We start from the raw sequence: 17,549 nt of genomic DNA on the forward strand, positions 1-17,549 counted from the left end.
TGGAAGCCATCTTGTTTTTTAATTGGTTTGTAATATATAATTTTTAGATATGCCTTATTCTACTGAAATAGACTTGGATAATAAAATATTATAATAAATTTGTGTTTAAGTGGTAATTCCTCTGAATGATGAAACGACACATTTTGAATACGCAGTGGTACTTTCAACTTACGTGGTGGACGTACTCACAGCCCACCTAGTGTTAAGTGGCTACCGGAGCCCATAGACATCTTTAATGTAAATGCCGCCACCCACCTTGAGATAAGAGTTCTAAAGCCTTAGTACAGTTACAACGGCTGCCCTACCCCTCAAACCGAAACGCATTACTGCTTCACGGCAGGAATAAGTAGGGTGGTGGTACCTACCCATGCAGACTCACAAGAGGTCCTACCAGTGAAAGTAATTTACTAGTGCGATACCGCAATCGCAAATCAATGACAAGCGTACAAACATAAACACACGTTTTCATATCAGTATTATTAGCGTGGGTTCAATTGCTCTTTTTGTATGTCTGGTTGAAATCAGTTGAGGCGGAAAATTGTATCGTTTATTTTAACTGAGATTGTGAACCTGCTGTTGATTCTATAACACTCCCTGTGCCTGCTGTGCAAAATTATTTGTTCCGGCATAAAGGGTAGGAGATAGACGTCATTTGAATGTACTTGAGATCATTTTTTAATGTCGTAAGAGAAAGAGAGAGAGAGAGAGAGAGAGAGAGAGAGAGAGAGAGAGAGAGAGAGAAAGAGAGAGAGAGATTTTACTTGTTACAATCATGAATTCGATTAGCAAGTATATAAAGAACGTGAATTATTTAACTTATTAGTTAAATTGAAGCTCTTAGTTGTAGCCGCAAAAGTAACAAAACTACAGAATTTGCTTTTTATTACCATTAACCAATTATTATGTATATATTATACACAATATTATACATATATAGTATTCAGAAAACCCGTTGTACGCATCAATTTCATTTCCATCGTCCAATATTGGCTTCAATGGTTTCTCGCGGTTTCGTTAACACTTCATCATTCAATTTAAATTTTAATTATCATTAATGAGTGCGAAATTGGATTTTAATTTCTGACTGAATATTCCTGAAAGCTTACTTGTATAATGAAAATCGCAGTTTTAAAAAGTACCTAGCCCGGACATGTGAGCTTACGGGCCTTCTTAGTTCGACCCGGAGAAATAGTAATCCATATCGTGCTATCTACCCATGCGCTAGGCGGGCTTCGGACAGCCTGCCGACCGAGAGGGCTGGTGGTCGTGGCGCCGACGATCGCTGGCCCGGCGTCCCGAGGGGGAGGGTGATGGGAAAGATGTGCTCCGCACTAAACGCTTCACTTTCCTCCCTTTGCCTCTTCATGAGTTCTGTCGCATGCGAGGTTTGGACGTTGGTTGTTGAGCGACAGGAGGTTTTAGTCGGTTCGACTCCGACATGCCCCACCCCCATCCCCAGTGGAGGGTGGGAGTCCCGCGATTTCCCCCTGACCAAAAAAAAAAATCTACCCATGCGCGCTCGCAAGATAACATACCACAATAATAATATTTAAGTATTGCGTAAATTTGACTTTATTACATAAACAACCAAACATCTGATTTAACTTGACCGTGTTCACCGCATCATCAGCCCCGTTCACATTATAATCGCTTGATTGCTAAGTGAGTATCGCTCCACTGTCGCTCAATACTCGTTAGCTAATTCTGTTATAATACTAATTCGGAGTTAGCTGTGGACGTTTTAATACGGAACCACTTTTGTTTCCTTGTCTATTTGATTTTTTGTCCGGTACAGCCGACTCGCCATTGACATTAAATAATATGGACAGTGAGCAAATTTAAAATTATTAAATTGCTACAGAGCAGTGCACTTCACAGCCCACTAGAGAAAAATATAGTATTATTTACAATGCTCTCAAAAGCCGATTTTCCGGCACTAAATCAAGACGCACCCTATATATCTAATTGTGTTTTTGAGATCCATTCCAAATTGTATTATCGGATAACAATAATTATTGAGATAAGCCGTTATCTTAATACCATATTATATCGGTGACACGATTAGGGCAGATAAGATGTAATAGGGCAGGGTGGGGTGGTAATCGTTTGCTCCATTTAGATACGGTATTACCTAATTCGTCAAAATTTAAAGCGTGTGTAAGGGAGCTTATGCTTATTGTTTAATTGCATTTTTGTAACAGAAATTATGATTTGCAATTATCGTATTGGTATCACCATTCTTTTGATACCTAGCTTAGAAAGGTAATAGAATCGATAGTTAGGCATTATATACTTTAAACTAACTCGGTGGCGGTGGCGAGTAATTAGCGCCCCAGACTGTTGGGCCGAGGGGCGTGGGTTCGATTCCGACATCGGGCCAACATTCGTGTTACGAATAGGTTTGTTTGCTCTTTATTTAGGTGTTTATTATGTATAATATGTACTGTTAAAACTGAGACCTTAGAACTCATATCTCAAGGTAGGTGGCGACATTTACGTTGGAGTAGAGAAACTATTTTGCACTAACTTCCAGCGGGCTTTATTAAATGAAAGCTGTAATGAAACATATCGTTCAATGCAGCTTTGAGTCATTTCTTTAGATTGTCGTTGTCGTCTCCACCATTGGACCCCGTGGGACATCCGAAGTCAACCTAAATGATGTGACATGCATCCTACCAGATACCTTACTGGGTTAAAATGAGTACGTTTGGGGAAAGCTGCCTTCCACTACCCACTTTAAATTCTCAATTTTGGTCATTTTGTTCATCTTCTTTGATCTTCGAACTGGCATATGGACGGGATCTGCAAGCACTTAAGGGGACAGAATTTGGATGTGATTTTTATTTTATAAATAAATCATTGCCGTCGACTTGATTGCAATGATTTGCTATCGTGGATCAAGACAAACGGACTGCTATCGTCTATTCTATCAGCAAAGCATATTCTTAACGAACTGCGAAGGTAGTATTTTTCTTTTCCCGATGCTTTTATACTCCAAGGTACCAGCTTACAACTTCATGTTCATGTAGCCTGTGACGTCACGATGACATGGGCTCGTGTTTGCAAATGACATGTGGCAAAGGAAGTTTGAAAAAAGAATATCACACGGAACTTCCCCGAAATCTTTATAAAGCTACATGATAAAACAATTACAGGAGCGTACGAGATATACGTCGACAACGTCTGATCGATCACTTTGAAACATGTTTGTTCATTATTGGCTCAGCCGAACTGATTGATGGAATCCGTCAGTGTGACAGCAAATTTATCATAATTTTGTATAACGGTACCTTTTTTGCGGTATTGTAGTTTTGATAATGATGAAGCGGTTCGGCTTCTGGCGTACTGAAATTTGTTTTCTTTTGTCTCATGTACATGACTAGCTATCTAATACATTCTGGATGAAATGCTAATCAGGTTGGCTTACATTCTTGTCTAATTATCCGAGTATTTTATTCTGTGGGTTTGTACCCGCGTTCTTTCTCCTTTTGCTAGATGCGTGACCACTCAGAGAAGCAGGAGATTAAAGTTATGTTATACGACAAAAGACATGGTTTCAGGGCAAATGAGCTACTTTACAACTTACTGGTAATCCTTTATGGTCCTTTAGCTTATCTATTTACTAAATCAAAAATTTATTTTGTGACCGACAAAATACTACTCACCCTAAGTAATGTCGTAACAACAGTTTGGTACATTGATAAAAATGTTTGTTGTTAACGAAGATCAAATAATCGTTTTATTTGGCCACCATTTAATTTGGCTTCCAATCTACAATAAAATTACAAGGCACATTTACAGAACACTGTGTCAAAGCTATGTTAAACCCCATACTCGATGAAAGAAGATCAAACATATTTGTGTGGCATACATTTCGTGTTTTGTTACGCTAATTTTACAAGATTGCTATGTTTTTATTGCTTAGATGGGTGGATCTGCTCACAGCCCACCTGATGTAATGTAATCACCGAGGCCCATCTTGAGTCAGGAGTCCTAAGTCTCCGTTTACGTAAAATGACTTCCCCACCCTTCAAAACTGAAATACATTGGTGCTCCACGCTAGAAATAAATAAGTTGTCGCGGCGCTTGACTCGTTTAGCACAGCAAGCTAGCCAAAACGTCATACCAGAACATTACTACTACCGGCACCGCGCGCTGACAGCATTCAACAATATTCTTAATATACCTCACAATAATAATTATTGGCACAAGATCCTTCATTTTCGAGAAAGGTCACATTCATACATTCATCGACGAACAATCACGACTAAAGCATTGGAAATTATAATTAAAGCAAGTAGCAAGAATTCAATTGGTTTTATTATAGAATCAATAAAGCCACAGTGTCTCGCGTAGACATAAGTAAATAAGGTGATAACTACCAGTGTGGCTTCATAAGATGCCCACCACCAGTTCGAGCACTAGGGTTTTTTCTTTTAGTTTTTTTTCTTAGCTTTGTACGGCCCACCTGATAATTAGTGGTTACCATCGCTCATGGACGTCAGCAATGCCAGGGGCAGAGCCAAGCTGCTGCCTACTATTAGGGTGACCGTTCACCAAATAATTGGTGTCATCTCACATTACTCGCACTTGTTTATACAGCTCTAATAAAATTTACCGTAGTCTATGTATTGTTAAATGATTTCAAGAATCTATAAACACAACACCAAATAATCAATAGTCGAATGTGCTAACAAACATTGGACCAACAATCCAACCAGCAATCAATCTACACCATCCATGTTGTCAAGCTCACTCCGTGAGGGTTGTCGCGCAGGATTTATCAGTTTCACCGTTACGTGAGGCTAATGTATTCACAAAGTTCGACAAAGAGACGTCTCTCAGGAAAAAGGGGTATGTACACTCTAATAGAAAGTTTCGGATTTGTCAATGTATTAGATGTTTTGTCGGCGGTGTGAAGCGGAAAATGTATCTTCTTGGATTCTCGGAAGTCTTTTCATTAATGTTTATGGAACACACCTAAATTCTAAATACCTAATACACTCAAATTATAAGTTTTTTAAAAAAATCAGTTGTCTGTAGAATCGGTTTACTGACGATAGTTGAACTTGACAACGTCATAAGAAAATACTGATGGAATTATTTCATTTTTTTAAAGAAAGTTTTAATTTTATTCGTTTGATAGATATTTTGTATGGACAATTGATACCACATTCACTTTTCACTGAACTTCATACTTGACGAAAACATGTAAGTGTATTATTGTATGGCTGCTGTCCACGCGGATGCATCGCTCACTCAAGTAGGAGAGAGACAGATGTAGAACGCTGCCGAACGCGGAGGCCGATTGTGCCTCTTTGTCGCTCGTTGCGCGCTCTCGCTTCCACTTCAAGCCTTAAATGGGACGCCTCAGAGCGAGGTAACGCTGCACGAGTCATGTTTTTTCGTGCGTGCAGCCGGCTCCATCGAATTATAAGACGTTGTCACGTCAAAAAGTTCAAAAACGGACAAACTACAGGCATGTTCCATGTTTCTAATAAAATACGAATATACACAATACAATATGTTCGACTTAACGAATGTTTTCCACAGGAGTAATATTGTGTAATAAAAATCAAGCCTGCAAAACCGATAATTTTCGTAATTATTAAACAGTAATTCAAGCATTCGGCTTTAAGCGGTGGGATAACAGCTATACCATTGAGACTTGGATCTTATGGCGCAAGTTGAGCCGTGATTCATGTTATAGTGTCTTATTCGTCCGTACAGATAATAAAAAATTCTAAAATTTACATTAAAATGATTGTTGGGATGTCTTAGACATGTAATATTACCGGGTTACAATAAATATATTTATTATTCAAACAAAGTAGCGCCCACCAGTTCTCAAAGAGTTTTCAAACTTTACGACGCGTGCCTCACCCACTGTGTAGGTACTTTAATTATTTGGGTGAATTATTAAATAGATTATGTAGATAACTCGAACGGAATACAAAGTACCGCAAAGGCACAATCTAGAAAACTTGAGATAATACAGAACTTGAGAGCGTAATTAGAGCGAAACGTGTTCAGAAAATTCAAGTTACATCTCGTATGTGTTATATTTATATTATAGTGTTTTCTTTTATTTTCACGAGTCATATCCATAATCTATATATATAAAAATGAATTGCTGTTCGTTAGTCTCGCTAAAACTCGAGAACGACTGGACCGATTTGGCTAATTTTGATCTTGAATTATTTGTGGAAGTCCAGAGAAGGTTTAAAAGGTAGACAAATATGAAAAAGCTCGGAATTAAATAAAAATAACAATTTTCTTTTCCCTTTGATGTGTCCTCTGTCGGACGGATTGCTTTTGTTTGTTTTAAGTCTATTTTATACAAAAGTTTAGGTCTTTTATTTTTGGATTGGGGCACTATGAAGTCTGCCGGGTCAGCTAGTTATAAATATTTTTAGGGCTTAAACTCTCATTTATTATTTTTATTTCATAATGTCCGACGTTTTTTGATACTTTAAAGTTTTCGTGATCGCTGAAGACTAACATTCTTTAATTCTGTTTATGTTCATTTTACTCAAATCAAACGTGACACGGGATGCAAGCGCCGTCTGTCGGTACAACTATTCACCGATCGAGCTCATAAATATTAAGTGTATTATCTATGATTAACGGAGTTTTTAGGTACCACAAGCACCGGTCAGCGTCTCCGTCGAACCCGTCGCTTGCGACGAAGGGCTCGACGAGTGAATTAACCCATAGACACAGCCCACTAAGTTTCTCGCCGGATCTTCTCAGTGAGTCGCATTTCCAACCCGAGGTAGATAGATTCTGCGAAGCTCTGCTCTTGTTAGGGTCAGTGTTAGCATCACTCCGTTTTGAGCCCCGTGAGCTCACCTACTAGCTAAAGTTACGCTGAAATAACCGCTCAAGGCTATCAGCTTAGGTAGTAAAAAAATAAGATGGAACGGAGCACACGACCAACACTTATCGTGTGACAGTCGGCTAGAGCGGTCGATATTGAACCATCGCGTGTTCCTATATACATAATATGTATCTACCACCTAAAAGCTGGGTCGTTGCTTATAGCGCGTCAAGCGTTGAGATTCATTAGACATTATAATCTGATTGAGTACCTTATTTCGACAGTACCCAACGGTGCTCACTGCTAGAAGACTAAGCATTATGAATCCTGCTATGCCACCAATATAAATAAATATAACACCAACTGAAATAATTTGAATATGATTTTCAATTATTTGTAAGCCAGGTTTTGCGAACCCTAAAGGCTCTATTAATAAACTCGTTGTAACTAATCCATACAGATTACATCGTACTATGTCAACGAAATAGACAAGGTAGTATATTTCTTCGATTACACTAAGTTATTGTTTGTTTATTTCATCAACAAAAAAAATCAACATATTGATCTACTTTAAAGCATATTAAATGCTATAATTAATGGCACGGATCCAAACGCTTCACTCCCGCTAAAGTTAGATATATGGAGTCGTTGAATCTGTACACTAAAATGCACCGCGTTAATTAGGGTTAGCATAAAGCATCACTGTACCCACCCGTGCACCCCGCCACCCCTAACTCCGCAAATTTAATAAATAGACTCTTCGAAATTTCCAACACATAGTGTGTTATGTTCTACAAACATTATAAATACTAAATGGAACTTTACATTTGGAACCGTATCGTAGCGCGCACCAACAAGGAATAAATTAAAAAAAAAAAACCTAAAATGCAAACCGAACCAAAAGTTTTGATAGAACCAATAAATGTCGTAACTTTACCGAACTTCATCGGAGCTTTCGCAAAACGGGTTGCGCGAGCACAGCGGACCTAATTAATTAAACTTTACTAACGACTAATGAAAAGTCTGTGGGTATAGTATTTAAACTTCTAAAGCGTTTTTCAAGCTTTCGTGCTCTGTTCAGCTACGCGACAGACCTCAGACACCCTGATATACAGTTAACTCCTGCGTCCGTTCACACACACATCTAAACATACAAGTCGAACTTTCACTTAATAAGCTTAATGGCAGTCATTTCACACCAGACAGTACAAGAACCAGAGTACTTGGTACAGGGACAAGTTAGATTTTGTGTTTCAGTCTGTGTCGGCGCTTGACATTGTAAAACATTAAGCTGTGTCATAAAGTTTGATAGTTAGGATACCACCAACAACAACTCAACAACTTTTCTATTTATTTTGCTTTCGGAGGTAGACGAACAGACTTTTTATTTATTGTGTAAGTTGGTGAACAAACTCACGGTATACCAGATATTAAGTGGTTCCCTGAGGCCTTAGACATAAAAACGTGAGTGCCAAGTGTCAATCGTATTGTATTGTTTTATACTGTTAACTACTATCTCGTCTTTCAAGCCTGTGAGCTATCTATATATCTAGAGTTACAACACGTACTACCACCAACTATAAAGAACCTTTAAATGCTTCTGATTTTTTGCATTTTACTAAGCGAATTTTACTTTTATTTAACTAGCTCCTTCATTGTGGAAGTCACTTGTGAATTTTTGTGTCGCATACATATCACTACATAGTATAAAAAGAAGTCGCTTTCTCTGTCCCTATATCTGTCTGTCCTTATGTATGCTTAAATCTTTAAAACTACGCAACGGATTTTGATGCAGTTTTTTTTAATAGATAGAGTGATTGAAGACGAAGGTTTATATATATAATGCCATCCATTAAATAGTGGAGAAATCAATAATAAATTACAGCTTCCGAAGCGAAGCGAGGGCGGGTCGCTAGTTTCATTAGAAAAAAATTATACCTGCCTGCGGGATTGGAAGACTGGGATATTTGCATCGCTCGATACGAGTACACTGGATGCGAGACGTCTGCTTAGGCTCGTGTGTGGTGAATGGTCACCGTTGCTCATGGACAACGTCAACACGGGAGCCACGAGCCGTCGCCTACTGCACAATAAATTAATTCAGTATAAAATGAAATTTTGTGCGTTTCTTAAACTGTACCCCGAAAAATGAGCTGAATTCTTTTTACTTCAGTATTAAGGTTAACGTTGCAGCGCTTGGGGACGTGTCGTAAACTAGATCCAGACACAAAATTCCTTTTATCAATTTTACCAACAAAAAAATACGGGCTTCATAATATTATGGTTGATACGAGTAACACATTTACGTTTATTCCCTTATTAAAAGATGATCAGAATTCTGTTACCAACGATTGAAAAGTTTTATGGCCCAATGAGAATGATCCCTATGAAAATAATCCCATTCTAAGATTACTTGATCTAAAAATGTTAATTAAGAATTTTTTTTTGTATAGAACAAAGTACCAGCGAATAACTTGAATCTGGTGATATTCTAGGCATTTTATTTACCGTTTAAATCCAACAGCGTTCAGTTGTTAGAAGCTTTTATTTGTGCGGGTCTGACCCAGTGCCACATAAACATAGGCTTAGTATTGGAGATAAATTTTCTTTGTTTACAGTTCCAATAAAACTAAGAGTCTATGTTTTGCCGCTTGATTTCAAAATGGCTACAGTTGAATTTGACCACACGATTTGGCAAACAATATTAATTTCCGCTCTTCTTTGATAGATATGGTATAATATGAAGTATTACTTATAGAAGACTTCATAAGTGGCTTAAGGGATAGGAGGTTCTAGCTATTTATAGACCGAAACTTACACAAAAGGAGAAGGTTTTGCTACTAATTTAATACGATCACAGCACACTTTCTCATCAATTAAAGTTCAGATTGTATTGTTACTTAGTTTAAAATACCTACATCTTTATGTCTATGATTACCTTTTAAGAATAAGCAGTCAATAATCTCTTGTTCTTTTGTTCCAGATTGTCTCCACCTTCAGCTCTACAGAGATCCAAAAGATCGCTACAAAAAAGGACAAACTAAAGCATCTTTATCCTTACAACAATTTTTGGGATTTGAATCTGGTTTCACCTTGGACAAAGAATCTAACACCATTGCTATCATTTGCCAAGACGTGACAGTTGTTTTGGCATTTGAGACCAGAGAACGACTAATAGCGTGGCAAGTTAAAGTTGGGAGTCAGCTGGGGTGCTCAAAGGAGTTTCTAGTCATGATTGGAGGTGGTGGAAGCAAGAAGCTTCCTGCTGGACCGGCGAGGTTGCATGTCCAGGGTCGCAGATTTGCCCTCACTAGTGGGATTCCACCGCGCTTACTTGGTCTTTGGGAGTTGGCGCATTTGAGGTGAGTTCTTCTTTCTTGATGTACGATTTATGTCCATTTTGTGATGAGTGTTTCTTAGAAGTCGCAGATATCTCAAAGTGAATGCCGCCACTGAACTTGAGATATTAAGTGGAAGTTTCAACTATTTAGAGGGTTGTACTGCTTTTCTACCCTTCTGATCGGAGCTCAAAATTTTCTCGGCCAAATATTAAGGGTGGTAGTCTCCGAGTGCTCAAGATCATAGTACATGAGCTACTAGTAGCGGTACTGGCCTGGTTATTAGGCCGGGGTTACGATCTCACAGGAACGGTAGCGGTAGGCAGCGGCTTGGCTTTGATCCTGGCATTGCTGACGTCCATGCGCGACGGTAACCATTCACCAGCTGGTGGGCCGTATGTTCGTCTGCCTACAGGGGCAAAAAAAAGTAACTGGATATTATTAGAAAAACCCTTTCACGAATGGTTGTAACGATGAATTACCACCATTCTGTGTAATTCTGCTGCAGATGCATAACTAACTCTAGTTACTGTCTATAGTAACTAGGTCGACTGTGCCATTAACATTGCTAATGTCTATGAGTGACCCGACTCGCTGCCCTTGAAGACAATAAAGTAATAATAGCCCGTACGAAGTGTAATATTTCATGGGCCTTCATTTATTTAGGTTGATACCTACCCAAATAGTTTCATGATTTATCCATTCATCCAAGTTTATTTCAGTCGAGGCTTGTTTTAGAAATAGATTGAATTTTAAATTAGATTCGGTTTTCAATCCCAATTTTGCTTTAGATTTTCAGTAAATATTTCGCAAATGAACAAATTATAAAACAGACGGATTCGTAATTGCTTCCCAGATTTATGTAATGAAATAATAAAAAATTTATAAAAAATGCAGAGAATTTTTGTTTCATACTGAAAAATAATTGATCCATTTTGAGGCATGAGGTCGATTTCAACAGTAGCGTCAAAAGAGAAGTTGGTGGTACAGTTAGTTAGTACGGTGAATTCCTACGTAAATTAATTAGTTTTTCCTACAATATTTAATTACTACATGATGGAAGTCATTCGTGAAAACGTATTCTAGGCGTCTTCTTTCAGATAAATGTATACCAGTTATTTGGATTTTATGACCGAGAAATTCAAATCACTAGTACAAACACAAGTACAGCTTGCCTTTGATCCAATAGAGATTGAAGGCTCATACAAACTATCGTACAAAAACAGAATGTGTATCATTTTACATGTATTTAACAATGACGTAATGTTATATTAGCAAAATATTTTTTTTTATTGCTGAGATGGGTGAACGAGCTCACAGCCCACCTGCTGTTAAGTGGTTACTGGACCCAATAGATATTTACAACGTAAATGCGCCACCCACCTTCAGATATAAGTTCTAAGGTATCAAGTATAGTTACAACGGCTGCCCCACCCTTCAAACCGAAACGAATTACTGCTTCACTAAAACCAATCGTAAAATGGTAGTGAATTTAAATAAAATTGATTAGATATTTTTTAACGAATGAATGGCCTAAGACCGTCTACTAATTGTTTTTATGTCGCATCCCAAAAGTTCTTTTTTCAGCAACTAAAATAAATACTCAGTCTACGACGCAAAATTATTTTATCATAAACATGAGATTGATTAATATAAATACCATTCAGCCTTTCAAACACTCTTCATAAAGTTTAAATTGGACCATAATTTGCTAAATAATAGGCTTTTTTTTTCAGGAGATACGGTGTAGTTGAAGGTCGCTTTTGCTTTGAGGGTGGTTCCCACTGTGGCAAAGGTGAAGGTCTGTACATGCTGATTACTGATCAAGCTCAAGAGATTACTGATACTTTTGATATGGCTGCCCAAGGAAACTTCTCCTTGCAAAGGACCCCAGTTTGTAGAAAAGGTAAAATCTAGTAATTTAAGTCACAAACTGAAGTAGTTCTACAATTATTATTTTTCTCTTTGTGCTATAACTTATCATTGGCCAGAAGTGTCACTCAGCCGTAAGTATGAACAAAATTTCCTAGTTGTCATTCTATCGTTCCGTTGCGGCGGAGTCCCGAGAATAAATTTCAGGGACCTACTCAGTCTAGTCCTATTTGAATAAGCTTTCATAGCAATCATACTACATACCATAGCTGGCAAGAATGGGATGCAGGGAACAATTTTTTTATTATGCGGAACCCAGATTTAGATGCTTAGTCGATAGATCTTTATATGTGGTAAAGATGTAACTAGGTATCAGTTGGCATGCTAAAGCACCTTGATAGTCTTAACTAAGTAACTTTGTTCTTTCTCAAAAAAACTTAAAATATGATTTTACTTTAATTTCCAGATAAAGGTAAATGGCGACCAAGTACAAGATTATCGGACGCAAACACTTTTGATCCATCACTACCCGATACAGCCAGTGGTTTATATGAAGAAAATTTTTTCGGAGAAGATCGAGGAAGAACCTCTCCTTTCTGGCCTTCGGATGAAAGACAGAACTACGAAGACCAAGAGTTCAAATATTCAAGTGATTTAGAAATTGTTAAGCCACCTTGGTGTGGAGCTGATCACGTGACTTTAGAAAGATGTGATAATTGTCAGACGAAACTTGGTGTAATGTCCCGTTCATCAACAGTAGCGTTGACTCCTGGTACACAGTTCAGTCCTGCGTGGACTATGGAAGCAGTCCCAGAGAGCAGCTCTGATAATTCTTCAAATAGCACTGAATACTTGACTCCGAAAGCAATAAGAAAGCATATTTCAGGCTGCCAATGTGATGATAAACCACCAATGCGTCCACCAAAGCCAGCACATTTAGAAACGAAGAAACCACATGCATTCATTCCTGATACTTTTAGTTCAGTGAACGACAATAGTGTAAATAACCCTAGAGTTGGTCCCTATGAAAACTACGATATCCCCAAGCCGATCCAGTCCGAGGTAATTAGTATGAAATGTAGTTAAAAATCACAATATTAGTAATTAATTGACAAATTAATTAGTATTTTTCTAAATTTAATTATATGGATGTGGTTTTTGGGATTTTTGAGGACCGGTACATATGGAACGGAACTTTATAGTGGCTTTTAGAGGATGTTTTCATTGTGCAGTTACCAAGTGTTAATATAATATCTCACAATAAGCACAGTTTTAGACTAAGGTCAAAAATTTTGATTTGACAGAGAGAAAAAAATAACAACACTAGTGCCATTTCATTTAGTTTATAACTACTTGATGATTTAGTTAATTATTTTTGTGTACTTACTAAAGTTAGTACCTTAAGTTAGTTAAGTTTGTAGTATTCATTCAAAATTCATTATTTTTGTATTTTTAGATGGACAATGGTGAATATTATGATACACCTAAAAGATTGAAGGAAGCGCTAACAGATGATTTATTTAAAGTTACAAAGAAATCTGCGCCCGGTAATTTAGTTTTGAAGAAAAATTGCGGTTGTATTTTAAAATTTGGTTCAAAAAAACCAGTTATAGTCGAATGTGATGAAAGTCTACAGCCGGTAGAATGTCCGTGTCTAAAAGTTACTAATTGGGCAAACAACCTGATAAGTCTTCCATACTGCAAACGCGACACTAACATATCTGAAAACAGCGACAATCAAAGTCGTAGAGATGAATCAGTACTGTATGCCACGATAGATGTTTCCAGAAAAACCAATAGGCAAAGTGCAATATCTGATAAAGAAATACAAGAAGAAAGAAGTCAAGGATCAAGATTTATGAACTACCAAAATGTAGAGCCAAAACCAGATAAAGAATTCGAAGGTCCTTTTGCAAATTACGAAAATCTAGAATTTTCTTTATCTTTAGAGTATTATGAGAACGCTAAGGATCTATTGAAAAAGGCTGGCGTTACTCAAAGCGAACTTGATGCGTTAAGTGCCAACATAGATCTAGCAGTTACAACCATGCCAAGAAAATCTAAGCTGTGTACAAAATGTGGGCACTCCCAACATAATCTCAACCAGAACTCTAAAAAAAATAAAAGTGACGAGTATTTACTAATGGAACCTTGCCACGAAATTAAAAAAAGCTATTGTAAAACTGTTGGTTCTAATGCAGGCTATACGCCAATGTTGCCAAACCCGAATTGGTCCCAAAGCCTAAAGCATCCATTAAATAAAATTAATAAGGTAGACATTGAAAAGTCTTTGAGCATCCCAACGTTGCATGGAAGTACTAGAAGCAATACTTCCGAAAATAGCAATCTAGGTATATTACAAAAGCGATCGAGTTCAGTCGACTCTGCGAGATTACTTGAAGATCTCAAAGAATTCGATAGTAGCATCGGAAGCCACGCTACATCGTCATCGCTAGAAACTTTAAGGAATTTAGCTATTGAAAAGAGGAGATCTTCATCAACCTGCGATAACGATAGAGACTGCTACGATTGTTGTAAATCATCAGGATCCGAAAACAAAACGGATGACAGCTCTTCAAAAGAAATACCGCATTTGAGAAACAAACACATGGATAATGCCCAGATAAAAAGATCTTCCAGCGTTCCGTGTAAAGGTGGTAACAGGGACTCTTCAAGTTCAAATGATTCCGGAGTTTCCAGCTGCTCATTAAAACATGGAGGGGGAGACATTCAAGAATTTGAAATGCCTCTAACATGTGGTCAATCAAGGTATCATTACATGATGCATAAAAGGATGAGAGAAAACCTATCTGGAGGCAATCATTCCCCATTACCCAGAAAATCTAAATCATCCGACCCCTTAAGAGATATGTCCTTACAAATTCATAAAGCGAATATACCAGCCAAATCGTCTTCTGCTGAGGCAGAAGTTCCTGTCTTACCTCCAAAGCAGTTCAAAGGTGAGTATGATATTTGTTAATTCTATTGATGGAAAAACTAGTCATTTGTAATAAATCCAAAAACGAAGCTGACACAAACCGCCTATAACACAAGGTTGAAAAGTTTTCTCAACCTTCAAACTATATGGAAAGGCATAATTCATTTTCTACAGTTCTACAGGAAGTAGCAACAATTCATTTTATCTTAAATATAATTAATACTTAGAGAATTTGTCAATAAAATGTTATTGCAGTATATTTATAGCATGTTTTTTTTTAAACTGTTCTTTTTAAAATATGTAGATATTTATTTCAATACTAGCTGACCCGGCAGACTTCGTAGTGCCTCAATCTACAAATAAAATACCTAAACTTTTGTATAAAATAAACTTAAAACAAACAAAAGGAATTCGTCCGACGGGGGACATAATATGAAAGGAAAAACAAAATTGTTATTTTTATTTAATTCTGAGTATTTTCATATTTATCTACCTTTTAAAGCTTCTCTGGACTTCCACAAATAATTCAAGACCAAAATTAGCCAAATCGGTTCAACCGTTCTCGAGTTTTAGCGAGACTAATGAACAGCAATTCATTTTTATATAATAATGTATAGATATGAAAAAAAAACTTGAATTGGGAATTTCCTTAGCATTTGAATTTAATCAGTTTTCCCACAGAATCCCAAACTTAAAGTTGTTTTTTTTATAATATTATATTGAAAGCAATTTTATTTATTAATAAATAATAAAAAGAAACAAATTTATTGTATAAGGTGCAAACTATGATGTATTATTGTAATATAATATTTCCAGGTGTAATGGACACTCACAGTACTTCGAGCGGAACGTCGGACATGTCAGATTACATCGAGACACTTTCTTTGACGTCCTCTCATTCGTCATCTGATACTCCAACTGGCGTTAGGTAAACTTTTGCTGTATTTAATATATTTTATTTCTTACAAACGATATGTGAAACTGGTACAATTGGACATTTTTTAGTTGTTTGATGTTTATTAAGAACGAGTTATCCTGCGTGTGTCGCTTCCCTTTGACATCATAAAGCTACATACAGATTAAACTATGACCATAGATTTATGAAAATAATATTATATAATTATCTTCTCCCAGGATCAGTCGCCAAACAACGAGCACACTCAGACCTCGCTCCGGCAAAGAATATCATAACCTCGACCCGATCATCACTTCAATGTACAAAAACGGGAAGGACTTAGCCAACTATACTAATATACCTTAATTTGTCCCCTTAATTGTTTTGTATTTTTATATGCTTTGATGTGTCTATAGCTACCGTTCTGTTTGGAAGTATCCTAAAATAAAATGCGGCTGTGTGCAATGCCCAAGGTGTGAATGTAGCCGACGGACATTGTCACCTAAGAATAGGATGCATATTTTAAACTATCTCAACATTAAGCATACTGAAAAACTTAAAGGTTAAAGCGATTCAAGTAGTATTTCAAATGGAAAAGTAGTGTAGTGATAATGATGATTGATGCAATAAAGTAAAGATGATCAAATATTGTTTTATCATAAAGTCATCATCAATACACATTATTATTAACAATGAAGGAAATAAAAAAAAAATAAAAAAGCGGCAACTATAGAAGACTAATAAAGCATAAACAAACAAGTTTTTTTATTTCTGCCTATCTGTTTGGTTTTTGATATCTCGGAAACTACTCCACAGATTTGCATGTAGGTTTTATTGAAATCTGAGAAAATAACTAAAATTTAGAATTTATTTTTGTACTGTTAGATGTTAGAAGCTGCAAAGCTTTTTATTTATAGTGTTGATTCGGAAGTAGCTCTGTCTGTCTCTTAAATTTTCGCGCGCAGATCTGTGAACCGATTTTGACGCAATTCGGGATGGAAATATTCTGATTCAAGGCAAAGAATCCAGGCTACCTGGACTACTGTGAACACACGTTGAAAAGTAGACTATGTAGACGAATTTGCGAGCGGAAAGATAGTGTATTTACATTTTAGTCAGTCACCATCACACTGATCTTACTTTTCTAAATTTTTTTAAGAGCACAGGAGTTAAATTACGAGTCATAGCTCATAGTAAGTCATTTAAAATCATTAAAAATACATACATATCAAAATACACAGGTCTGTCATTATAAAAATCGAAAAAATAGTTGTTCACGAGAGACACAGTGCATTCAGTTTTACTTGAGTTTGGAAATCTAATAGATTAGATATCTAATGTAGTGGCAATCTTAACTGGAAACGGCGTGTTTATAAAAAAAAACCAAGAAGAAGCTTCAATAAAATTTTATAATTTAAGTGAAAGATACAGACTGACTCAGTTATTACTAACTCAATTCGTATGTATTATTTTAGTACTGGATCGAAAGAAAAATTGAACGAATATGGTTGTTATTTTAAGTAGAATAAAATATATTTTAATTCATTAAAGACTGGTCTTTGGATTGCTTGAGTTGTATCGTTGTTAGATTAAGGTGTTTGTATTAGTGTTTCCCTTTTTTATTACAAATTTATAATCTTTTGATAAGTGATTTAGCGCTAACAGATCGCCTCGTTGCGTTGTGAA

General features: G+C 36.7%; 1 protein-coding gene across 1 annotated transcript in view; it reads left to right on the forward strand.

Annotated features, from left to right (window-relative positions):
- Positions 1-17,268, forward strand: part of LOC101738846 (uncharacterized) — a 474,148-nt gene extending 456,880 nt beyond the window's left edge. The window contains exons 4-9 of the mRNA XM_021348311.3: positions 9,804-10,182; positions 11,895-12,064; positions 12,497-13,092; positions 13,487-14,990; positions 15,785-15,896; positions 16,103-17,268. Of these exons, the coding sequence (XP_021203986.2) occupies positions 9,804-10,182; positions 11,895-12,064; positions 12,497-13,092; positions 13,487-14,990; positions 15,785-15,896; positions 16,103-16,229 (2,888 nt within the window). The 3' untranslated portion in view covers positions 16,230-17,268. The remainder of the gene's footprint in view (positions 1-9,803; positions 10,183-11,894; positions 12,065-12,496; positions 13,093-13,486; positions 14,991-15,784; positions 15,897-16,102) is intronic.
- Positions 17,269-17,549: the final 281 nt, after the last annotated feature.

This window comes from Bombyx mori, chromosome 3 (genome assembly GCF_030269925.1).
Source record: "Bombyx mori chromosome 3, ASM3026992v2".
NCBI lineage: Eukaryota > Metazoa > Arthropoda > Insecta > Lepidoptera > Bombycidae > Bombyx > Bombyx mori.